Genomic DNA, 26519 nt, shown 5'->3' with positions numbered 1-26519 from the left:
GGAATATTTTCTTTGCTCATGCTTTCTATTGCAGAATCTCTTGATGAAGGTATCAATCACTCTTGTGGCTTTTTTCAATACATTTCACTGCCAGCTGAGTAAGTGGAAAATCTCTTTATCCTCTGCRTGCATCACTGAACCTAGCAGACTGTCCCAGTGTGACTGAAAAGTATCATCACTCCYTTTTCAGAGGTGGAAAAATTCCCTRACAGAGTCRTTAGATGAATCACATRACCCCCCGAGATAGCCAGAACCTGGAATAAAGCACGAAGCTTTTGGCTGCAKTCTGAGTCCTAGATCACAGACCAAGTTAAAATAGTATGAAGCCACGCTTTAAAACAGTTCCTGCTCTTCTGCTCATGTTACTCCAAGAGGCAGCAGTAAATCTCTCAGGCTGGCAGCAGCTGCAGGGTTAGTTGTTGTACAGGTCACTTGCATGCTCTGGTCAGCACCACCCCACTAAATACTGATGCTCATTGGGGTTATCTGAGCACTGTCTCCTCTTCCTTGTTGCTGCTGGCCAAACAGCGACAGAAAAGAATAGATACAAAACACACAAAAGTGGGTGAAAAAAACAGAAAGAAAGAAGGACTTTATTTTGGGACAAGCCTCTTTTATCTACTTTAGCAACCAGAGTATACATTTGTGTCAAACATACATTGGTCAAGAGACAGCTGTTTAATTAGTAATCAGAACATAATTGGTGAGTTTGCAAAAGCTACAGTATTAGTAATGCTTATAATTTTCAGCCACTTGCATTATCAATTCTGCATTCCAATCTGCTTTTCTCAAGGATGTGGCATTCCTCCTCCATGTAGGCTGTTAACATCCCTTTCTTTTCCCAGGTCTCAGTCGTACACAATAATTGGCTGGGTTTCAGAATCAGGGTTTGTGGGGCCCTTTTCCCCCACACTTCCTAAATGATTTCTGCTGAAGTTTTGCCCACAGTTACCCAAACACTTCTGTCCTCCCAGTACTTGAGCATAGGACAATGAGGCTGTCCATGGTCTGCACTACTGGTTGAGTTTTGGGAGCAGACTGCTCCCTGCTCTGCCTGTGAGAGACTTTCTGGTGTGGGGCTGTTGCCCCCTTTCCTTTCAGCAGCTCTGCCAACTCACTTTGAAACACCAATAGCCTCAGCTAGTAATTTGCACAGAAAGCCATTGTTAATCATGTCCTTGTTAAGCTGTGTCATTTCTAAGCTGTTCCTCCTGCTCTGTGCTTGAGTGTCCAAGTTCACCCTCTCATGGAGGAAGCCTTTGTGTCCATGGATGTTTCTGAACCTGCTTTTGCTTGTTTGCTTTCCACATGACTCCTTACAAGCCTGGACCTGTTTTCTTATTACTTTCATCTCTGAGTAGAAAGTCCAACTAAACATTAAAAGTTTTAACTTTTTTCACACAGCTTGGGTGTTGACCTTACTCAGATGGTGCTGTTCAGTGTTAGTTACTTTTTATCCCCGTTTTTGGTCACAGATATGAGTGTAGATAACAAAGATGTGCAGGTGGCAAATCACTTGTGCCAACCAACCTTCCCTGCTGGGGTGACTTTTCTCTCTCCATCCTCTCATCCCARCAAGGCTGCCTCGCTCCTGCAGCCTCCATCTTTCCTGAGTTGCCTCCTGTTTGTAGCTGAAACTATTTGGGTGGAAAAAAACAAACAAACAAACAAAAAAAAAAACCAAACAACAAAACTGCTGCATTTACAGTAGTTTTACTGACAGAACAAACAACTATTTGCCTAACTCTCTCTATTTGAGAACAAGCTCTTATTTGCCTAACATAACACATGAGCCAGGCTGCTGCTGTCAAAGCAGTGCCAATGCTGGCCCTGGTGAGGAATAATCATGTTGATGGAGTCACTCTAGCTAAGTTATCAGGCAGGAGTCCTAAARCAATTTCTTCTGCACCTTTATCCACATTTCATCACCTTCTTGTTTCCTGTCTGGTAGCTCTCTCTGTGACAGATGCTCAGATATCTGAATTGGGATGAAAAGGTGCTGGAATGGCTGCTTCAACACATTTTTTCATCAGATGACCACCTCTGGAAGTCCCTGGAGACTACAGCAACGTGCTGCTTTTCTAGCTCACTGATGTGCTGAGAGGAGCAACATCAATATTGATCGTCACTGGAAACTCAGGGCAAAGCTGAGCTGTGTCATATGATGACATTTGGGGACCCAGAGAGGAAACCCACTGATAGGATAGATCTTAATTTAAGGCTTTTGAAGATGGGTTTTACCTCAGTAAACAAGGGATTAATAGACCCACACCTATTTTTAGTGATAGCAGTGGGGAATTATTGCTTGTAAAGCGTTGAAAGCTTTTGTATAGAAAGTCAGTACAAAGCTCAATTATTGGATGAAATGTGGTATAGAGCTCACAAGTCTTTTTGTTCAGATTAAATTCCCCTCAGGGAGGCTGCTTTATTTCAGATATGTGAAGTATTTTACTGTCTGAAGTTTGGTCACTTTTAATGGATGCCTATTCCTTAACAGCTTCCAGTCACATAGACTCAGAGAAATTTTGATTATCTGGTGACTTAAAAAACAATTTATAGAGTAAATACTATTTATCATCTTAGCTTAATGTTGTGACTACACTTGAAAGCAAAGTGATTTTATTGTGGCTGCTTATACAGTCCTTTTTTTTTCCTCCTTTAATTAAGGTTTATGTTGTATTAACAGGTTTTTGCATGCTTTAATGTAATTCACCACCCTTARAGATATCCTTTCTCCTCTACAGCTTCCTGATTAATGGCTCATAATTCCTCTCTGTCCTCATTATATGGGTGATACTGGCACACAAGTTTTAAACTATTCACTTTTTCATGAGGTTTCTCATGCAGTAGTTGTGCATTTGAAATTAGTTTTCCTTTAAAAGAAGTCACTGGTGTTCAGAAGAGGGTGGGAGATACACAAGGGCTGGTTTTGTCATTGCCAGAAAAGCTTTGATCCAAGAGGAGCTATGGRAACCAAATCTTTGTAGAAAAAAAATTATATAAGATGTCTGCTAAAGAGCTATAGAAATATGATGATATTAAAACAAAAGTTAGAATGATCTACTCTACCTACCAAGTCTACATTTATTATGTGTAAGCCTGTATTATAGTGTCGGGATAACACAGTAACATGCTGAAGAAAAACAATTCTCATCTTAATCTAAATTTACAGATATTTAAAAAAAAATGTTTTTAAGTTTTAAGCTGAAGTTTGTCATAATGCTTCTCAACCCAAACCGTCAGATTTTTGTATGGCACAGTTTAATATGGCACAGTTCCACCTAGCCAGTTCTGAGTTACCAAGTCTGAGCCAAAGTGGGGTCTAGAGTTTTTTAATGCTAAAATAGTTGCAATGCTTGTTAAAGCTTGTATYACTCCAATATGGATATATTCAATAACTTCAGTCCAGCTGTGGGCTGAGGTTTGTGGCTSCAGGATCTCACTACACTGTTGTCCTGCTGAGCTAAAGAGGAGGCATGAAGGATCCACTCCTTCTCTGTGGAATCTTATAAATAATGTGATTTGGAAAGACAAATGCCAATTTTTCCATTAATTCTCTTTTTTTTTCCTTTAAAAAGACACATGAAACTAAACGTGTCCTGCTCTCTTTAACCCTAATTCTTTGGGTTAAATATCTAATACATTTCAGCCAACTTTTCTACCTCTTTCCTCCCCATGTTCTGCTATTTGTGTAGAAATGTGGTGTCAGTTCAGTGTACCCTGGAGCCCCAGTATGGTCTGAATTCCAGGCCAATATCCCAGTAATGACCTTCTGGAAGGCAGGGATGGTCTGAAGGTACCACAGAATTGTCTGAGTGCTTTCCAGCAGCATTTGTGTGCTTTGGGCACAAAGACCAAAGAGGGGGAGAGTGAGGTGGCTCACAGCATTCCCTTGGAAGAGACATTATGGATATAAGTTTATGGATCTTAACTTTGGTATAGCTCTGTCACCCAAGTGTGGAAAACCCAACAGGATGGCTTTTCTTTGAAAAGGAGACTCCTGATTTTTAGAGGGGGTGTGTAGGAATGATATTTTCTATATGCCAATTTATTTTCCAGTTCCTTCCACTCCTCTCTCCCTCTTATCCACAGAACATTTTCAAGCCTGACAACAGTATGCACCTCTTTTGAATAAATGTTTGAAAAAAGGTTCACTCTTCAAACAGTGCTTAGAGTTTGGGAAATAGCCCTTTCAGTATTTCAAGTACTCTTCTTCATGAACCTCAGTATTCAGGACTTGGACTGTGAAACATGAAGGTTTGACTTTTCTCCCTGTATTTCAGCTCCATTGGCCCCAGAAAAATAATATTTCTACTACAACCACGACCGCCTTCTCCAAATATACTACTTTTTTGCCCATTTCTGGAAATTTGTTGCTCTCTTTCCTTCCTTATTCTACCCYCTCTTATACTCCTCTTCTTTGCTTCCTCTTCTCTTCTTCTCTCATTTGGTCACTTTTAGCATCTTCATTTTAGGGCTCAGCTATTTTTTTCAAATGTCAGTCAGTCTTGATATTCCATTCTCCTACCCCAGACTTGCAGGCACCACTCGTCTCCTTCCGTGTGAGGAGAGTGAAATAAATATGCGAGAGAAGATATCCAGATGAATAAAGATTCACTCAGTTCATAAAATCCAGCACAAATTCAGAAGTTCTATGAAGATAGATTGCCCAAATCCAACCCAGCACAGTAAAATGCTCTGATCCTGTGAATTACCATGCAGTAGTTATTGGTGCCCCCCTCAAAAAAAATCCTGTAAGATTAAATGCTAAATGAGGAAATGCAGCTCCTAAAGTGATTAGATGCAGTCATTTTCTTTAAACTATATGCTTCATGCAAACTCAGAGAACATATGGGAAAATTACCTCTGCTCTGTTGTGTAGTGAAAAGTAGTATGTGCAATAGTACAMAGAGTTGTAGAAAGATGAAGCAACTGGAAATCTCATCTAGAAAAAATTGTTACAGAAACTCAATCCCATAGAAAAAGAGACAGTAGAAGATGTGCCTGTCAATTGAAGTCAAGATTGGATGCCATACTAAACTGTAGACTGTTATTCAACCACAAGTTCGTTCKTCTATAAAAGAATTATTGTGTATCCTGCACTGTGCAGGAAGTCAGAATTATTACTTCCTTTCCTGGCCTTGAAGGTTATGAGGCAAATCCGTGCCTGAAAGCAACATGAGTGCRTGCAGGATCTGAATGTAAAAATATATTTTTACCAGGGAAAAAAAAGTAAAAATAATTTTTACTGAATGCAGAATTCACAGACCTGACAGATCTGTAATTACACTTTGATCATTCTGTATATGAAACATATTTTTGTTTACGTAACAATTTTCTTCATATTTAATACCATGACTAATTACTAACACTAATTCTTGTACTAGATTAATGTACAGTGGAGTAATGCACACAATAAAAATTATAACAAGGTAGAATTTTAGCAACTTCAGCAGCTCCTTAGGTGAAATCTCTGTAAGTGCAATGGGAATTTGTTTTTCTGTTTTCAAGTGAAATTGAAATTCCTGTTCTGAATTTTTATGTTAGACTAATATAGAAGGTTGCAATTTTGTATGGTCACAGTTTACAGCTTTCTCAGGAAGTCATGAAAGATGAGAATGCATCTGCTGGMAGGGTGATTCACAGATTCAATAGGATGCCTTTCTGAGAAAACAAACTTATAGAATAAGACCTGGATAAAAAGATGCCACTGTGTTATTTCACAGCATTTCTCAGTCAGACATTGAAGTTCCTCTTGGCCTTCTATAATTTCTGTAATTTTTTCCAAATTATTTCTGTTGCGTACATTTCAGAATATCAGTGAGGGCTTTGAAAAACCCAGTTTTAGTTGTTTGCAAGGGTAGAAATATTAACCTATTCACATCTTGCAAACCTCCATTTTTTGTGGCATTGCATGAATTATTTTGGAAAGCCAAATATATCCATTAGTAAATAAGTCTCTCAGAATTAGTTTTATTTATATTCCATATTCAGGCACACAAATAGTTGTCTTGTTTGGTAGTGGATTTTGTTTGGTAGTGAATTTCTCCCACTTAGGACTCGTTCTGACCTTACTGAGGGCATATTTGTGTGTTGGGTAAGATGAATTCACACCAAGATCAGAGCTGAACTCAAACACAGCTGGTTGAGATCAATACTGAAAGCAAAGACATTTTTGCAGAATRAAGTGTGAAGCTGAGCAATGCCCTTGTTTGTATTGTTTATACATTTTATAGCAGCCATCCCTGTGTAATTAGAAGCTTTGTGTAAGAGAAGATGAGTCTATTTCTCTGAAAAATGTTCTGCAGSAGCAGTTCTCATTGAGGACAATGGTGAAACATAAATATTGCGTGAGTAGCAACTTGGAGCATTTTTGGAGGCCAGAGCAGCCAGAATGAGCATTCCCAGGACAACAGTGAATTTTGAACATGATAAACAGGGAATGTTGTGTCGAGTACATTGTGAATAACAAGTCTCAAAGTGCAAGGAGAAATCAGAAGTGAGGAGCAGTTCCTCTGTTTCTTTAATAGACAAAGTGAAATAATTAAAGTACCTTGCTGGTCATGTGGCAACTTAGAGGGAAAAGATGTGCTGTAACTTATGAATATYTGGTGAATGCAGGACCAGAAGGGACCAGAATTAAGTCCAATATTATAATGTATGAATAATTTGAAGCCAGCAAATCAAACTAAGAGAATGAGAATTTAACTGGAAYGTAATAAAATTTCCTAGCCATTAGGATTATGTGGAATGTTTTCTTTTCATTGGAGACAAAAGTAGAATACAAGTTGTTCTGACTTGGTAGCTGTACTATGTTATAAAACATACTATAGGAATGGAATATGTGATATGAAGGTCATGTCTGCTTGGCAGAAATTTCTGAGAACCTTCAGGAACTTTCCCTCATTTCTGTAGGAAATACTCATCGCTGTCAATGGAAAGACTTTGCACTTCAGTAAGAATTGGATTTCACTCTGATTCTGATGCTTTTATGATAGAAATAGGGTGGATCATACTGTGCCTACATAGAAAAGTTTAAAGTGAACCAAAGACAGAGCTGTGTTACAAAACAGAGGCAGAAGATGAAACTAACAGGAATTCAATAATAGGAACTCAGCAACCCTGATCACTGATGAGCAGAAATGAMCACTCAGTTGGAGAGAGAAAAGCAAACAAACAAGTTGTTCCTCTATGCTGATAGAAATATGAACAGAATACAATCCAGCGTGAATTTCACCCAGATGAAGCCAAGCTTAACATCACCTCCAAATGTTCTTGGATGCTACGGAAGTTTGAGTCTGAGTCAGCTCCAAAAACAGCTCGTTCATCTCCTTTAAGCTACATCAATTTACTTTGTATGCAGAATTTCTGAAATTTTTTTCCCCAACCTAGTTTCCACCCAAAATCTCTGAAAGGTCGTAAAGTTTACACCTTTGGGCTGTGTTGACAAYCAGAATGAGAAGTGAGTGCTGGTAGATTGCTTAATAAAATTCTATGGAGATCTTCTTCTGGGAGTTACTGGTATTATGCTCATGCAGCAAATCCCCAGTTAATGAGCAGGCATAAGATTTTCACTTTACAGAATCCAAAAGGAAGATTTCAGGCAGCATATMTCTGTTCAATGTCATTTTATTCCTTGTTTTCATTCAGCTTTTCATGTTGTTTCTTTATTAGGTAAAGGAAGAGCTAAGCTTGTAGACATTCTTTACAATTGRGTCCCCCAGCAGAAAAACTTACATATTTTGGTTTTGGGTTTGCTTTTCTGTTAATGTATTTCATTTTTGGAGGAACAATATTTTGTGTTTTATTGTTCTACCAAGRAGTTCTCCTTAACTGTCTCTTATAATCAGACCTGTGTTTGGTAAAAAATGAAACCTCTCAGAGACTTTGAGGTAGACAAAGCTTTTGTCACTGGACAAAAGTGTTTATAATGAATACTGACACRTGCTGCTGGATAGTTCGTTTTGTAACTCTGGAAGCTATTTTGCWGTTAAAACCAGATTAATTATTGTTTCGTATTAGTTTTGTTTCAGTATTTCACAGATCTACTAGGCATCCAACATCTTGTATTAAATTGAAAATGTTGGGGATTTTTTTAATTCTAAGTGGGGCTTTTCCCAACATATGTTCTCGACAGGAATATTGTGTACTCCAGTTTTTCCAGAAACAGCAAATATCTCATGTCATTGATATTAATACTTATAATTATTTTTTTCTTCTTTTCTTCCTCAGTTATTTGATCATCCGAAACAATAACCTTTCTGAACGTTTTCATTTTTCATTCACAGAAACCATGAATTCAGTAGAGCCCTATATGTTTGTAAACACCAGCATAATTAGATAGCAATTTATTAATAGTATTAGCTTTTTRAAAGAAAAGGTCAGTAAACTGTTCAGTGTGCCAAGGAGATACACTTTACAGCTGTGTCCTGGCAGGGTGACTGAAATGGTGTTGCATGTCAGTTTGCTAAATCTCTCTGAAATGTCATGTTGCTGTGATTTGCCAAGAGGACTTGYAGCCAGATTTTCTGTCTTCTTTTTCTGTAGCTCTGAGTCTACAGGGAGCAGGTCAATGTGAGTTTTCTCATTGGACATAGTAGATGTAATATTATTATACTCCCATTTTTTATCTTGAAAACCAAGTGTAAAAACCATTTMTTTTGACTAAATATGAGAAATGAAAATATTCACTGCATTTTAGATGTGTTGGCAAATGCTCTTTTTGAGCAGAGCAATTGGTATTAAACATAAGCAAAAAATGTCCTCCAAAATATTTTTGAGCATTGTTAAGATTTGGTGTTTATTCTCTAATGTGGCTGTTTTATTTTTTATATTCACAGGTTGTTCGGTGTCACTTCTCTTACTCAGACAAACTGCTCAAGCACTTGGATGATCATCAAAAATCAGGAGTTATATTGGTATCACCACGCTAATCCCATCTTACTGCTGGTGATGTACTACACCCTCGCSACCCTCATTCGGCTCTGGCTGCAAGAGCCCATTGTAAGGGTGACTTCCTTCTCTCTTCCCATGATTAATGACTCTTCCCATGATTAGTGCCAGTGCACACACTCACTCACAGAGGTGCAAACAATTGGGAAAATTAAGGGAAATAGACAGCAAGTGCAAGGTGGTACTTTGAATCTGGTCTTTTGGCTAAGTGTCTTCAAGAGTGTGATTTATCACGGATATTATTCTTAAAATCATCTTGACTATTATGGAAGGAATCCAAGGGCAGAGCATTAATGTTTACTCTGATTTGAAAGCAGGCAATGATTTACAGTAGTGTCTCAATGATCTTAAAGGTATTTCCCAGCCTAAATGATTTTGGGTCTATGAGTCAAGTTCAGGGGCTGTCAAGTGAAATGGGAACAGCCAGCGCTTGTCTACCTGAACAGAGGGAGGAATCATTCTGGCACAGGATACTGTAAGACAAAACACAAACTTGCATTTTTATCACAGATATAGAAAAAATTTCTTAAAACTTTCCCTTCTGTGTGCCTGAATGAAAATCCCAGCTTTCATTTAAGAGCAAGAGAACAAGGAGAAAAAAGAGTAAATCTTTACTTCTTCCAGTTTCAGAGGAAAATGGGTATAAAAGAACCCAAAGGTATCTTAAAAGCTTAGAAAGTGAGAGTATAAAAAGGATCATCCTAGGCATTACTTACTTTAATTTCCTGATCCTCTGAGGCCTGATGTGGGTTTTAGAGTTCAGGTTTAGTAGTGCTGTAAACCACAATGAAAATACTCATGACTGTGCTGTGGATTAGTGGAGTTTGTAATAGCAAGTAAAAACGTTGAAGATTTTCTTATTTTAAGGGTGTTTCTTCATATAATGGATAATGTAACAGTTTAACATTTAAAAAGGCAACCATAATACGTCACCTTTGAATTGCAATGTCTGGTCTTTGGAGATTGCATATATAGGGCTTCAAAATGTGAACAGTGCCAGAACCATCAGCTTCAGCTATTAGAAAATGGTGTCTTAAGTTTTCCAGAAATCTTAATACTATCTTTTCCAAAGTCAMAACATCATTGTCCAGTACCCTCTGGCAGTGGGCTTTTTTAGGGTTTTTTTTCCTTCTATTTTTTCTGCAGCTGCAGCATATGGAAACTAGATTTTTTTTTTCTTTCCTAAAATGAAAACTGAGATTTCCAGATAATAATATGATTTCAGCACTGGGGCTATTACTAAAACTTCACATCTCACTAACTGCTTAGTAAAACCATGAGAACTATTCACAGAGGAGTAACCACATGTGAAATRCAGTTGGTGGGAGCTGTGTGATCTCAGCAAGTCTGGGAACTGATTTCCAGTACCTGCACTTTTTTCATCCAGCAGTCACCGTCTTAAAGTTTGATGTTGGACCTGCGTTGGTTGCTGTGTTTTTTCAGTGTAGAGAAGTGGGTTTTTCTGTCTAGGATTATCTGAATGCTGCAAGTTCCCACATGGCCTTGAGAGGAGCTATAGTGGTCTTGCCTGTGCTTCTTTTTTTTAAGGCTGCTTGTGGTGTCTGAGATAGATATTCCCATAAAACACTAAAGCTCTGACAACTGCCAACAAGTGAAATTAGAGATGCTTTCCAAGCAGTTGAGCTAGAGTGAGTATTAAAAGACATTAATATAAGAAACACTGATGTCTCACAAACCCATGGCTACATGAGAGGAAATACAACGTCTTGGCACTCCCTAAGGTGTTGCAGGTGCCAGGGAAATGACGCTTCCCTCCAAAGATAAACGGATGCTCAAAAAAGGGAACACTCTAAAGRAAGGGATACCCCTGCATTAATGCTTATTTTTGATGTACAGGATGTTAGTGATGCAAGTATTTGTCATTAGAAAGAGATGCTGAGGTTTGCTAAGTGTCCAGTATTTTGCTCATTTCCTTCTTAAGCCTTTTATTTTTTACTTTTTTAAAATCTTTTTTTGTCTTGTATGTATGTGTTTTGGTTTTGTTTAGTGCTGCCATAGAGCAGGTTTTAAAATTTCTCTCATTAGCTTTTCCCTGGTAGACTCCATTCTCAGTTRTTTAAATCCAGAACTAATTGCRTTCCAGGTCTCATCRAAGTGTTTTTAAACTTAAAGTTCTCCTTTATTTGCTCCATTATGGAACTAAGTATATAACCTGCCTTTGCAGTCCCCATGGATTTCAAAGTTACTCTGTATTTAGGATCTCACTATTAACCTTCCCAAAAGTTTAATCAATGTCAAAGACAATATGATATGAAGTGTTTAGTGTAAAGCAGTTGTTCTCTGCATGCTGCTGTCSTCTACACTAAGAAGTGCCTCATTTTAGGAATTTTGTTCAACAGAATCTCTTGAACAAAACCTGTTTGGAACAAAAATGCGTATGATAGGTTATGCATAAGGAAAAATTTATTCTGTCTAAAAAATGTACAGAATCTAAATATAATACTGGTGTAGCAGATGCTAAAAGCAGAGTAGGACATGTAGACCTAATGTTTTGGTTTTTTCTTATGTGAATTACATCCTGGGGTCCTCTTGTGGATTAAATTCCTCCTGTATTACAGCAAGCATTGTTTTCGAGACAGATGCTCTTGAGATTGTCTCTCAATGCTGCAGCTGATGAACAATTTTACAGGAACACTCTCCCACTTCAAATCTTGAGTTTCAGGGTGAAGTTTTCTCTGTGTACTCCACAATGCCAAAGTTTGGCACAGGTGAGATTTCAGTGTAGGGTTTCTGTGGGGGATTCTGACTAGATCTTACTGATGCAAAGTGACTGTGGCAGTCATGGAAGATTTGCTTTCCTTGTGCTTGCTGTTTTGGATCCTGATTTGTTCTAACATTGAGTCTTGTGAAATTCTACCTCTGCAAATAAGAAAAAGCAATCTRTCTCTGGAGATTTCAGCTCACAGTTGTGACTGTTAGTACTGAATACATGAATAGAGCCCATTCATTCTGTGCTGTGAGTGGTAAGTAACAGTGCAGGAGTCAACAGACTTAYAGCACTTGAATGTAGAGTCCTCCTATAAAATATTTTGTAGTTGTTTGAATTAAAAGTTATTTAAGAGTTGCYGAGGAAGAGCTGAAAAAAATAGGCAAGTCAAAGGACTCTCATAAGTTGTGCTTGTATGACTACTACTGTGTTTTATGACTTTTCTTCCTCTTCTGAGAAAGAGAAAACAAGATTAGCCACCCTTCCCTGTCATGTCTTAGGCTAAAAATATCTTAGTAAAATAATTGTGTATGTCTTAGGTCTTTTGTATTGCTTTGGTCACCCGGCTCCCAAGCTAAATGCCTTTGATAAGCAGTTCTTGATGGTTCACATTCATATTAAAGTTTCAAATGGCAGTGACAAGTATTTTAAGTACGGAATGAGTTTATTTCATCTTACAGTTTTGCTAGGAATGCCTTTCTGCAATCAAATATAAATAAACAATCATATGTGAAATGTGCTACCATTTCCTCTGAGAAGTGAAACTAAATGAATAATCATTGTTTATCTAAGTCAAAATTTAAAATACAGGTCTTTGCTAGGTCCTAATAGGATTGGAATGGGGGGTTTCAAAATGAGCTTAGGATGTTTGGATGTCCTGTTCCCATGGGTAGCTTTGCAGACCTTTGTTCAGCACCCTGATTTATTCTTCTATTGCATCAGGTGATTTTGTCTAAGCCATGAGAACAGCTGCCACCAGAAAGCTGCCACTCAGGAGGCACAGGGCAGCAAGAGCCCTGRCAGGGCTCAAAGAGAATTTGTAACCTACCATGGTTTGCTTTCCTCCTCAGCTTAGTGATAGCAGTCACTGTCACAGATGGAGAAATAAACCACAGARTCACAGGACARCCCACGTTGGAGGACACTTGTGAAGATCRTGTGAAGCAACTTCTTCTGAGAGCAGGCCCTCAGATTAGATTGTTCAGGGCMAAATCTTAGATGTTTCCAACAAAGTCTACCAATGCCAGTGATTCATTGTTCTTATGGTGAYATATAKWTTTTTAAAATTATTTTTTAAATATTCAGAAGGTGTTTCCCTGAACCAAATTTTCTCCTTAGCCTCTTGTCCTATTACTCTGCCTCCCTGTGAGAAGAGTACCCATGTCTTCTCTAAAACTACAAGTTCTTTGCTGTAAGTTTGAAAGAAACCTAATCCTTCAGCTTCTCCAACCATCTAATAAACTTGACAATTTTCTGTGGGATCCTCTCCAGATTTTCTGTATCTCTCTTGAACTGGGGATGCCAGAATTGAATTGCAGGTACGGCCTGACACTTGCCAGGTACAGTGGAATAATCCCATCCCTTGATCTGCTGGCAGTACTCTGGCTGATGCAGTCCAGGACGTGTCTGCCTTCACTGCTGCTGGAGTTCAGTCCACTGCTGGCTCTTGTTCATCTTGCTGTGCACCAGCACCCCCAGAGCCTATTTCACAGAGCTGCTTCCCACACAGTCTGTCCACAGCCTTTACTGCTGTGTGGGTTTATTCCAGCTGCAGGACTTCATCTTTGTTAAACCATGTGCAGTTTTTGTTGTCCCACCTCTGTGTGATGACTCTTTCTTCTGGCCCATTTATCTCCTCCCAGTTCAGTGTCATTTGCAAATTTTGTGTGGGTGCAATCCCATCCAGGTATTTCTGAGGATGCTGAATAGGACCAGACCTAGTGTTAAACTCATTCACTCATCTTGTGTTCCATTTGTGAAGTCCATATCTTACCAGCTTGCTGGCAAAGACATTATGGGACAGTGGTCAAGATGCTGAAATCAAGGTAGCATACACTGCCTTGAAAACAAAACATTGTATTTTGCAGGTTTTAAATTTSATGTATTTGTGTATGCTTATGGTATGACTGTATAGCAAGGTAGTATATGGAGCTCTGTGTAATTCTGATGTCATGTAACCAGCAGTTATTGAAAAGCTCTGTCATTGTTTCTGAAAATGTAATCTCAGAGTCATCTATCATAAATTGAGTGTATTAGCCTCTAAAAGATGTTTCAAAGACATTCTTTGGGGAGGGAGCATTGGTTGGGGGGAAATTTCAGTTCCTCTGCTAAGATTGTATTTACAGAGTTACAGCCAGCACTGTCATTTGTTGTCATTTAGCAGGAACCTGATGAAGAGAAATCTGTCATCAGGGAAGATGACAAAGAGATCCCCTGCAGCCCAATCCCAATGACAGCRGAGAGGAGGCGCAGTCTGTGGTATGCAAGCCACTACACAACCGATGAGAGAAAAGTAAGACTGCAGGGGAAAGGGTCTCTGCAWTACACAGTCACTTTGAATTAAGGGAAACTGTGTTATGTGGGTTGCAAGTAAGATCTTCACGTGTTATTATATAAATTAGATGCAATATCAAGGCTTCATGGCAGAGTAGGAATATATTTTGTAAAAATGAGTAAAGCAAAACCAGGAACCAGTGTAAGGAAGTAAATGAAGAATATTGTCTATGTTTTTGTCTCCTATATGCAAGTAAATGAAGAATGTTCTCTATGTTTTTGTCTCCCATATGCAAGAAGGGTAGGGCTGGGCTTTTATCATGGGGTCATTATCTTTGAGCAAAACAGCTAGAAAGTCTTTCAGGGAGCTAAATTGGTGTAAAGATATGATCTGCCTTGTAACTATGATCTGCCTTGTAACTACTAATTAACATTGTCATTAGTGAGAGGGGACTGCCACTTATCTTCTTCTAAGCATACTGGTGTCCTTGAAGATACAAAGCAAGGCAGTTAAGGAAGTTGTGTAAAATCTTCTGGAAGGGTTCAACTTTCTACCATCTGTCTTCACCAGCTGCACTGCAAAATTTCATTTGTTGAGTTATTGTCTAATGTGGGACATACAAAYATTCAGTTATACTCAAGACACATATACTCAAGTCCCAAGAAATCCACTTTAGTAATAGTGATGGGAAATGAGCTGGCAAATGAATAAAGTATTGTATTTTATATTTGTATCACCATTTTAWTGGAACTACTTTTATAGTTGTATTAATTCTAATGATTGTTTAAAAACTTAGTTTTTAAGCACTGGATCATTAGAAAGRCATTAGAAAGCAGTTAATCAGTATAATGGCATACTGATTAATTCTTTGCCCTAGTATCTGAAATTTCAATGTAACTTTCTCAGTTCTGGTTTAAAATTCACAGGAATGTACAGTAAAATTATGCCAATGTTATGGCACACTGAATATAATTTTATGATATTGTACAATTCTGCTGACTTTTTAAGAATTCTTTCTGAATTTCTTAGTGCAACTCTTCAAAAGTCAGCTCAAAGGYATGCATGTATTCAAGAAGTTAGACTTACTAATGCTTGAGCCGTGCTTCTGTAATAATTTGTCCTTGCATTGCTTTTTGCAGCTTCTGTCAATGACCCAAGATGAATACAAGCCATCGGATGTTAGTATACTACTAGTCTTTGTAATTTTGCAACTCTTCTCAATTTGTGTAAATACAGATAACGCTGTTATTTTCACATACAGATAAAGCCTTAGATGTCATTTGTAAAGCTTCTATATTTTTGGTTAGCCTGCCATTTACCCTGTAATCTTGGTTATCATATGTGTAATTGTCTCCTGCTTCCTTAATAATTTCCCTGAGAAACCATTCACTTGAAATTAAGCTGCTTGTAGTAGTACCAACTGGCAAACGATCTTTGCTATTTCATTGGGTTCAAATAAGATACGAAAATAYGCTTTCTAATGTAAGCCATCTTTAAATTTGATTTAGTTTCTTTGCTGTGTCTTTTTATTTCATTCATGTTGGAATKCTGAGGCCCTTAAAGCATGACCGACAGCACATATGAGTTCAATTTACAGGTTACAGAAAATCCAAGTTTTTATTTGAACAGACAGCAAATGATCCATTTATCTTGACTGCTATAGAGCTTAGCAGACTCTGAAAGCAGAAATGTCCACTCTCTTCAGCACATACAGGAGAATGGGGATGCAGATGGATTTTGGGAGCATCTGCAACCAAAGCGAAACGTGCTCCACAGTCTGTACKGGGTGTGGCTGCTGGATATGGCTGACCATAACCCAGATACTGTTCTGGATCAATTCCCAGGCTGTTGCACACGCCCATGCACAGTTTTGACAAGCAAGATACGCTCTTTTCTCACAGCCTGAGAAGAAGTCAGCCCTGAGCACATATTGCCATCACTAACCCATTGCACGTGAATTTCTGCCAATAGGAAAGTTACTGATGACTRTGGCTGCTGGAGCCCTYATCCAAACAAGCATRAGGGCTGAAATTGAAATCACAAGAMTAAGACAATGAAAGAGTGCTGARTTAGCACTATCCAAGTRATGAAAAAGTGGYRTCARTAACAATAATTACAAGTGGTTTTATTGATGGCAGCAAATACAGTTCTCATCAAATAATTTAAATTTGAAAGTAACTCATGGCCCTTATTTTCATAACAACTGGAGATAATTAGATGTAAGCTGAAGTCTGAAAATCCTGACGTAATACTTYGCCTAAGAAGGAGGTTGAATTTTTGATTAGTTCTGTTGTTATGGCATAAAAATCTAACAATTGATTTTAGAAGCTGTGATGTGCTACTTTTGCATGCAACATGACTATAACATACTGATTTCTTGGAAGTAACTGCAGTTACTTGTTAACTTCTTTTAATGTTGGCACTCCAAGAGTAGAAAAACAAAGAAGTAGGAGTCTCACTCTTGTAAGAGCCACAATAAATGCAGTGTCTCTCTCGGTGTCCTGGCAGGTGCTGCTGGTCACAGTGAATGGGAACCCTGCTGACTATCACACCATCCACCCTGCRCTGCCCCTGGAAAATGGTCCGGCCAAAGCTGACATGTACTCCACACCCCAGTACAAGTGGGAGCCTTCAGATGGCACCTCAGGTAGGGAATTGCTAGGAATTGTCCTTAATTCCATGTGCTTTTCTTATTCTCTGTCTCCAGTCACTGCCTCTAGCACTTCTTGTCTTTTTGGTTAGCTCTTTGGCCTGTTAAATAACTGCTGTCACCTTACATTTATGGATGACCATATGGCAATTCTGTAAACTGGGCCATAGGTGTATATCATCCAACATATTTTGCCTACCAGTGCAGTGATTTGAAGTGGCCATCAGAGTGATTACAAGCAAAATAATTCCAGGAGAGAGTGCATGTACTATCTTTAGACCAGCATGGATTGCAAATAAGAATTTATTTTTCTACTTAGAAAAGGAAGAGGAGGAGGAGGAAGAAGAGGAAGTTACTCAGGAGGAAAAAGAAAACGTTAAATTGCATGCCCTGGTCTCTGTGTTCCAGTTTATCATGAAACAAAGCTACATTTGTGCTCTGATAGCTATGATGGTAAGTACTGGCAAGGAAAGATTTTACAGAAGTGTCTTCTCAAGGCTTTTCTAAAAGTAATTTGGTTGGTTTTCAGAAAATCTTTGCATCAGGCTTAGAAAATACCAATATGGTGTCTGCATCATTTTGATCCCCTTTTAGATTATTAATGCATAGTTCCCAGGCCTTTTACAGACCTATAAATAGGGTAACACGTGGCATTCTGGTTAAAACATCACATTTCCAGGACWGGGATCCCCAGGATTTGTTGTCTGTTGAATGTCAGGAAACCACTGGGTCTCAGTTTTCTATTGATTCCCAGATTCTGCACAAGCATGTTTGTCATGTGTTTGCACCACTCAGAAATTTGYCTGTTAAATTAAGTATGTCATACTGATAAAGAAAACTGAAAAAATACAATTCCTAAGTCAGTTGATGCATGCATCCAATCACTCCCTGAGAAGAAAAGATCTGTAAAGCCTGGTCTCCTGTACTGACACAGAAAGATCTCAAGGAAGATATAACTTTGTGCCAAAAAAGATTTTCCTATTGTTTTACTTGATACCCTTCTTTCTCTTTTTTTTATGCCATTACTTGGTTTTAAACATCCTTGTTGCAAATATTTTGAGCTGCATTACACCAATTTTTTCACATAATGATTTGATGTTTTTCTATAGTCCCAGTGCAAGCTTTGCTTTTACTGTTTTGGAAAAGGTTCAACTATGATGAAATTAACCATAAAGCTTCTTGGCCCAATTTTGCATTAAAAATGGTAAAACAAATTACCTTGGCTGCCTCTTGTTTGCATAAAATTTCAAACTTTATCAGCTGTCTTTTAACAGAAAAGGTTTCCCCCATAAATATAGCAGGCTTCTTGTACAAAATATGGATCTGGGTTGATGAATTCTGACACATTAGCAAGTAGTTAGTTATTTTCCTTTTTTTTCGACCCAATAAATTTTTCCTATTTTTTTAACTCGTACTTCTTAGATCATAGAACAGTTTGGGTTGCAAGGGGCCTTAAAAGTCATCTAATTCCAAAGCCCCTGCCTTGGGCAGGGACACCTTTTACTAGACCAGGTCTGCATTTCCCTTCAAATTAATTTCTACGGTCATATCTCTCAATATAAAAGGAGATGGTATATTTTAAGAGCTTTCTTGTAGTTTAATATTTGAGACACTTCTAGCTTTTTTCTTCATGATATATTCTGACTTTTTGTTTATTAAATTAATTAATTTATGAATGTATTTGTGGTGTGCTCTGAGGCGAATTTGATATAGGCAAAGACAGCTCAGTGTAGGCTGTTTTCTTGTATGAGAACAGAGAAGTAGTATATTAGTGTTTTTTACATACCCTTGAAAGACATAATTTCCTAGAGGGCTAAGCTAACTACGTAGAAATATTCTCAATGTTTAATAATTTTCTATTTAAATCRAAAAGGAATATGAAATGCTTTATTGACAGTTATTCCACAATTAGCAGTATATACACAGCTAAATTTAGTCCTGAATCAATAACACAATGTAGATGAAAAACTCTTCAGCACAAAATCCTTTTATTGAGTGTTTAATAGAGTTTTCGATAACTGAATTCTGAAAACTGTAGGAAACATTCTGTAGTTGTGAGTATTCARATAATCTGCCACGGTTACTGTGGACTAAATGTTCTTCAGGTTAGGTGGGTGCACACCACAGTTTTCCATTTTAAACTAATTCTACAAAAGCTGGAACAGAATGGAGTTAGTGTGGTTTCATAACACTGTCAAAGGCCTTGAATGCAGCATGCATTGATTAGCTTTTGCCATTCCTGCTCTGAATTCTTTGCTGCTGTTTTGCAAGAAAGACTTTTGCGCCCAAACCTTAATCTTTATATTCCATCTCTTTTAGTTTGATGTAACGAGAAGCAATGAGTCTGCTTACAAAGTGCAGCTAATGCAGAAAGCAGGGCAGAATCCACTTTCTGCATGTTCTCTGAGGGGTTTATTGCAATTGGCCCAGTAGGTGATTAATATGGGTGAGAGTCTGATGAAAATGAAAATATGTGCTAAGTAGAAAAGTGTAAATGAGGTGTAACTGGAAATGTGTGTCTGTGTTGTTCCTAAATGCGTCTGTGGACATTTTTTCCTCTCTTTCCTCTTTCCACAAGGCATGGAGCATCACGTATCACAGCTGGTTGACTTTTGTGTTACTGATCTGGTCTTGCACATTGTGGATGATTCGGGACCGAAGGAAATATGCCATGATCAGTTCACCATTCATGGTTTTCTATGGAAATTTACTGCTAATATTACAGTATATATGGAGTATTGAGCTCAAGGATGATGAACTGCCTCAAGTATCTGGTTTTTTAGAAAGAAAGGAGCCTGGGGAGCTGGCATCAAAGGTAAGTGYAACAAACAGCTGAGATTTATTTATGAAACCACAAAACACATTGTGATAAAGATTTGGATCTCTTGACATTCCTTTAAGAGTGAATCCACAGTATCCAGTGTAACCACTTTTAGTAGCAATTTTAAAGTAAAAATAGTTTGCAGAAACTTCTCGAATTTTGCTTCTCGAATATTAAGCTAATATTAGAGCAATTTTTTCAGACACCTTTTAGATTTTTGTGATAATTATGTAGAAAATACTTGGTGTATTGAAATTGTTTGCTTGTTTGGTTTTATTAACTGGTTTCAAAAACAGATATTATTTGATTTGCTGGATTAATACCCATGGGATATCAAATCTGTCTCTGACTATGATGACAACTGGAACTGTGTTGTCATTGCAACTACCAGTACTACTCACTCCCTAATGGTTTGGCTCAAGCAGCAGCACAGAGCTGCGCCTGGGTTTTAATTCTTTATCCTTGCACATGAATCCACACGAGCTGAAATCCTTTTCAGGTTAGAACCAAGAGAGTTTGCTGACCCCAGTGCATGATAGATTTTTTTTCTYTGATGTCTTAAAAATGCATTTTGTTTGGCAAGTTTTTTGCTGGGGAAGGGACTGARCACAAATAGGAAGTTGTTCCCTGGAGCACCCAGGAGTGCATCGTGTTGGCGCTGCTCCCYGTGCGCTAAGTGGATCCTTTCCCTTGTGACTCCTATTGCCTTCCTTGTTGGCARTACCCTTTGGACAACCATTTCTGGGTCTTTAATGCATTTCAGAGTTAGTGAGTGCTGTATTATTTCTCTTGTAAATGTAGGGCTTGTTTGGTAAGGGGTAAAGCTCAAGGGGTTCTGCAAAGAGAAGTTCTACAGTTTTTTTCAATGACTTTGTAAATCTCTAAGGCATTTTAACTGTCTTAATACTTCATTCCCTTTGAAATTGTTTCTTATTAGCTAGATAATCAAATATCTTGTCTAAAAACAGATGGTGTAAAGAAAGGGAGCTGTTGTGTCTATATGATGATTTGGCCACATTGGTGAAACTAATAGTGTTAGTGGGTTTTTTTAGGCTGAATATAATGCACTTCACAACTTTAACAGAATTACAGAATAGTTCAAGCTGAAAGAGACTTCTGGAGRTCATTTGGTCCAACTCTCAAGCAGGGYCATCTAGACCTGATTGCCCAGGACCATGCCCAGATGGCTTTTGAATGTCCCCAAGAATGGGGCATATACTTCTGTATGCCCACGAGCTTTAAATATTCCCGGATGCAAGCCACTACCTCCAAAGGAAGACTCTGCCTTGCTTCAGACTTTTCCATGGTCTCCAGGAACTGTTTCCTTAAGGCCAGTCTTGCTAGYGAAGTCTGAGGCAAAGAAGGCATTTGGTACCTCAGYYTCTTYCWTGCCCTGTGTCCCCAGGGSCCTCACCMCCCTCAGCAGTGAGCCTAGATTTTCCCTAGCCTTCCTTTTTCCRCTGAGGTGTGTGCAGAAGCAGATCTCACTGCTCTTGGCATGCCTTGGCAGATTCAGTTTCAGGCCTTGACTTTTCTAACCATGTCTGTGCACGCTTGGCCAGTCTCTGCATTCCTGCCAGATTACCTGGTCCATCCTCCATCCCTAGGCAGAGTCTTCACTCCAGCTGTGTTGTCTTGCAGGTCTCAACTTCACCTCTGCATCTTTCTGGCCTGTGCCTGCTAATGAGCCTGTAGCTCTGTATTGCAAACAATCAAGGCATCACCCCCTGTCTCTGTCATCCCACCAAGACCACAGCCCCACACAGAGATCTCTCTTTGCTTGTGTTTGTTTTCCATGCAGCAGGGCTCTGGAGTGCAGGCACTTCAGAGGGGCACCTGACATGCTGTTTTCCCAGAAAGAATCTGGCASGTTTCCCTAAGGCTGTGTTGAAGTGATTGCCTTGCTGATGTACAAATGCTTGAGGTGACCCTGCATAAGCCCTGTTTTGCTGATTTTATATTTCCTTTTGTTCACATCACGCCAGGCACCCTTTGCTTGTTAGCATTGTCCATCAGTCCCTCTTAAGGGCACTTGTAACTCTGTACCTACCTTTACTCCTAATTTAAAGTCCTTTGAATAATGGTCGATTTTAAGTGAAGACTAGATACTGTATTCTGCAGAAAGAAGAATAGAAGTGTGCTGTAATTCTTTCTGCATAAGTTTCTGCGTGCTTTCCTGATCTGAAAAACAGATAAAACCTATACTGTAAAAGCTTTCCTTTAGCCTACAACYCTTGAAGACTTTTCTTAGAGCCAGCTCTAGTACTGGAAATGCCAAATAGAAAGAACAATGGAGCAAATATGGCAGGAAGACAGAGCTAATCACTGCAGAAAAAAGTCTGTGTTTTACCATATCAAAGATGTTGCAAAAGCCAGAGCTCCCGGACATATCTGGGGAAGCAGTGCCAAGTCACACGGGCTGACATTCTGCTGCTGTGGCTCAGTGTTAGCAGCAGTGTCGATAAAAACAGCCATCTCCTGGGAGCAACCCTTTCCCCCATTAAGGACTTGCACCTTAGAAGAAAAACAAGAGAGTTCTTTACATTGTACTACTGGCCTTGTCATTCTATTGTGTGCAAAGTGTTTGGCTGTTACATGCTTCCTCTATGAAATGTTATTCTTCTGGCTAAGTAGTGAAACAAGTCTCCTCCTGCAAAGGGAAATCAGCAGAAACTTTGTAGAAAGCAAGCATACAATTAAGTGTGTAACAATAGGCATCATGTTTTCTGAATTTTGTCCATCTCTTGGTATTGCAAGGTGTTGCAGTTAGCTTTTTGCAAAACACAGAAATGCACTCTTCATGAAAGAGATTCGTTTATTTCTAAGGTATCCCGCTGTTACTGAATTATCATCTCTTGAAACTCTTTAAAGAATTAAGAGCTATCTCAACTCTTGTAACTGCTGTAAATGCAAGGCATATTACATTGACTGCATCTTCTGTAACTGCACGACACACAAAAAAATTGATTTTTAAATTCAGGTGTTTAAGCACCTGAAGTACCAAACCTCCAAAATCAAAATATTTGTTATATGCAAAATCAAAATGATGATAATACACACTTGCATGGGCTCCTTCCCTGAAAATAAAAGGTAAAAAAATAAGTTAAAAATGAAAAAAAAGGTAAAAAAGGAACAAAAAAAAAACAATCCATGGATCCCTAAACTCATAAGACAGTAGTTTAAAACTGAATAGAATGGGGTAGAATAGAAGCATAAAGGGAATACCTTTAAGAAATGGAGAAMTGCAAATGAAGCAAAGTTGTTTGTAATGCAGGATGTTTCCTAAATAACATAATCTGCCCTAATCTGCACTTTGACTCTGGTGCCATCACTGCCATTTTCTGAGACAGAGAAAACAAAGGCATGCAAAATTTATGAAAACCTGTGCTTGTATCAGTAGGACATAGGATATACAATTAGTCTGTTGGTTTTGTTTTGATTTTTGTTTGCAGATTCTTTTCACAATTACTTTCTGGCTACTGCTTAGGCAACACCTCACTGAACAGAAAGCACTTCGGCTAAAAGAAGCTACTTTATCTGAGGTCAAAGTTGGAAGTGAAGAAAATGAAGAAAAAGGTAAAGCAAGATCTAATCTAGTCCTTCAGTCATGACAGAAGTTCCAGTTACTGCATTTCTCTGATGCTGAAAGCAATTAGCAAGATACCTGTTACTAGCTTAGAAAGATTTTAAAAAGTGTATGTGCAGTTGTCTGTCAGATACAAAAATAAAACACTTTAGAAATCTGGATAAAATGAGAATTCTCTTTACTGGAAGGTAATTGAAATGACTCATTTTAGAAAGATCATGGAAATTTCAAATTATCAGTTTACTCAAAACAGGGGAATAATTGCCCTAGAAGTTTAACCACAGGAGATAAATTTACATAGGAAAACTTGTTAAATTTCCTGGAAGTTGTGTTGGTACATAAACACTTATACAGACACAGAAGTTAAATTACAAATTTCAGTGGAAAAAATAAACAAGTATTTTTTCAGTGCAGGGGCTGAAGCGCACCTGAAAGTAAAGTTTCCTTCTATAGATTCATCTTATCTAACAACTCAGTGACCTGTTCATTCTTTTGCTATGGGACACATGTTCCTCCAAACATTCCTTGTCCTCTTCTCGCTCTCTGCATGTTGAACTAAAAAAGTTCAGTACACTAAAATGGTAGAAAGTGAACTCTGGAAACAGTGGTGTAGTTTCCTCTTTGTTCAACTATAATCCTTGTCTTAGTAAAACTTCTGATCAGTGTCAAAACTGGACTAAAAGGATTTTCAAGGCAAGAGCCTGAGAAGAGGCATGATGAGTGGGACAAAATGAGTGGGCAAGCCTTTTTATGGTGAAGTCTCAATATTGTTCTCAGTGGAAAGAAATGCCATACAACCATGTTCTATGGTTTTGGCAAGCCCTGTTATCTGGATACTTGCACATGTGCTTGCTGCTGGGGGAAAAGGAAAACCTGGATAAGTTTGGTTTTTTTTTTTTTTGTGGTAATTAAGTGGTAATTTTTTTGAAAAACAACAGAGTTAGTGCAGCATTTACATCTTTTAAATTTGTTTGGGTTTATGTTATTGTCTTTCATTGCTTGTGGTTTTTGGAGGTAAACACWATATTCTCTAAGGGATGAAACTYAAGCCGAAASGTTCAAACTCAARATGARAGTTTAAGTTCAAGATGAGAAGTTKCTGGTKGTKCTGGTGGTTTCTTTGTTTTCCAGTTTAAAAGGTTGCTTTCTTGAGAGTGTAAGCATTGCCAWGGAAAGTGTTTTGGCTATTATCCATTATGCAATGCTTAGGCTCTAATTTTCCCCCACAACTGCTGGCATTTCAGACTAAGTGAAAAGGGGTGTCTGGTAAGGATGTATAGCCATGTGCCATATGGCTCCAGCAGAGGTTTARGGTCATATGAAGTTAAAACCCTTTTCCATGCTATGGAGGCCTGTATGATTAGAAATTATAGTCTCTTGTGAATATTGTGTTTTAAGTTTCTGTGTTGTGTGCAGAGATTYTGCTTTCCACCCATTTAAATTCTCACTCAAAGTCCCCAGAACAGACAGRCCAAATGTGAATCTGTATTTGCAGAAGAGGAGTCGCAAGAGGGAGAAGTGGCAGAAGAACAGGAAGAGGAGAAGGAAGAGGAGGAGGAGGGAGAGGAGGAGGATGAACAGGATATTATGAAAGTCTTGGGGAAGCTGGTGATGGCTATGTTAATCAAGTACTGGATTTACGTCTGTGGGGGCATGTTCTTCTTTGTCAGCTTTGAGGGTAGAATTGTCATGTACAAAATCATCTATATGGTACTGTTCCTCTTCTGTGTGGCCCTCTATCAGGTGAGTAAGAACTGTGTTAACTGAATTTTATCCTTGCATAGAATTGTTTCTACTTTTAGTTTGGTAGTAAAGTAGCTCCAAATAGAATTCATAAACTGTATTTGTTCTTTATTTAGACACAACGGAATAAGACCATCTCAAGAGAGACTAATTGAGACTAATTTTCATCTTATTTTTGTTAGAGTGACAGGCAGAGTGAACATAAATTAAATATTCTGCTCTGGCATGCCACTTCATCAGCTTTGGAAYTTTTGTGGAAAATTCTGAGTCTATGCACACCCTACATAGTCACCAGTTTTTGTAGCAGCTGGTCCACACAGCTTCCACACCCCAATGAGCATTGTGTCCCTCTCATCCCGGTCTTTCATCTCCTAATGTGGTTGAAATTAAGCGACTGAAGCTGTTCCTGACTTTCTGTCAGTGGCCCATGTCCCATTAGACATTTTTRCAGAAAAGTCTTTACTAAAATGCATTTGCATCAGGGGTAAAAACTTTATCTCAAAGATCTGTGGCTGCCACWGGGTAATCATTTCTTCCTTYRGGCCAGCTAGGAAAAAGTGTCCTTCATCCTTGTTTGACTGTACAATGTTGTCAATATTTCTGTCAGTGTMTTTGCCTTCAGCCTGTGTCAGCATCTTTAGTGTGTGGTTTTCAGGTACACTATGAGTGGTGGAGAAAGATTTTAAAGTACTTCTGGATGTCAGTGGTTGTTTACACAATGTTGGTACTWATCTTCATCTACACATACCAGTTTGAGTCATTCCCTGGGTTGTGGAAGAACATGACAGGCCTGGATGAAAAGAAGTAAGTGGTTTTGATTAATTTGATCTTTTTTCTTTGGTTCTCTGAATTCAGTGTGATGGAAGGATCTGAGAATAGTCTTCTGTCTTGTGGGAGAAAAATGTCATACGGCCTTCTCAGGCACAGCTGACTGTAAGCACTCAGTTCTGAAGGTGTTGATTTATTGGTGTAACCACAGAGATGAGCAAGACCAGGAGAGGGGCTCAAAGAGTTGCGTTTTCTCCCATCAGCTGCCAAAAGCTCTGGATTTCTGTTCTCAATATGGTGCCAATACTTCTCTTCACCACTTTGACCCTAGGAACAAATCCAGGGAAAGATGAAGGATAGATCTGCAGGATGTTTGGAACTGATGAAGGCTCACCTGCTCTCCTGTTAATGAGGAGATCTGAATTTCCTCATCCTTATAATGAGTTGAGCATTTCTCAAGAGGAGCTTACATGAGAAATTATATGCAATATGAGTGGATCTCCAGTGCAGGACTTTCTATCAGAGAAAACCCATCTGACTCAAGAGATCTATGGGAGGGTTTGTTCATTTGACTGTACATTTACAAGTGTCTCTCCACATTACCAAGTTGAAACACAAGATACTTCCATGGTAAAACTTGCTAGTTTAGGAGAATTTTAAAAATCAAAACCATGTAACAAGTACCATCCCCTTCCTATTGCAGATGATTTGTAGTAATGTCTTGTGTCAAGAAGAATATTTTGTGTGAAAATGTGGTTTAGTGGCATACTTTTTTTT

The 26519-nt window shown here is 38.5% G+C and overlaps 1 protein-coding gene across 2 annotated transcripts in view; it reads left to right on the top strand.

Moving 5' to 3' along the window:
• Nucleotides 1-26519, top strand: part of PIEZO2 (piezo type mechanosensitive ion channel component 2) — a 284493-nt gene that overhangs the window by 179751 nt on the left and 78223 nt on the right. For both annotated transcript variants that reach the window (XM_057368929.1, XM_057368928.1), the window contains exons 8-16: nt 8841-9003; nt 14061-14192; nt 15314-15352; nt 16683-16821; nt 17144-17277; nt 19403-19639; nt 23098-23221; nt 24727-24974; nt 25630-25778. In XM_057368929.1, coding sequence (XP_057224912.1) covers nt 8841-9003; nt 14061-14192; nt 15314-15352; nt 16683-16821; nt 17144-17277; nt 19403-19639; nt 23098-23221; nt 24727-24974; nt 25630-25778 — 1365 coding nt within the window. The remainder of the gene's footprint in view (nt 1-8840; nt 9004-14060; nt 14193-15313; nt 15353-16682; nt 16822-17143; nt 17278-19402; nt 19640-23097; nt 23222-24726; nt 24975-25629; nt 25779-26519) is intronic.

The sequence above is a fragment of the Malurus melanocephalus genome, unplaced genomic scaffold (genome assembly GCF_030028575.1).
Source record: "Malurus melanocephalus ecotype Western Australia unplaced genomic scaffold, MMel_1.1 scaffold_99, whole genome shotgun sequence".
NCBI classification, from domain to species: Eukaryota; Metazoa; Chordata; class Aves; order Passeriformes; family Maluridae; genus Malurus; species Malurus melanocephalus.
This window is presented reverse-complemented; position numbering and strand designations above follow the sequence as displayed.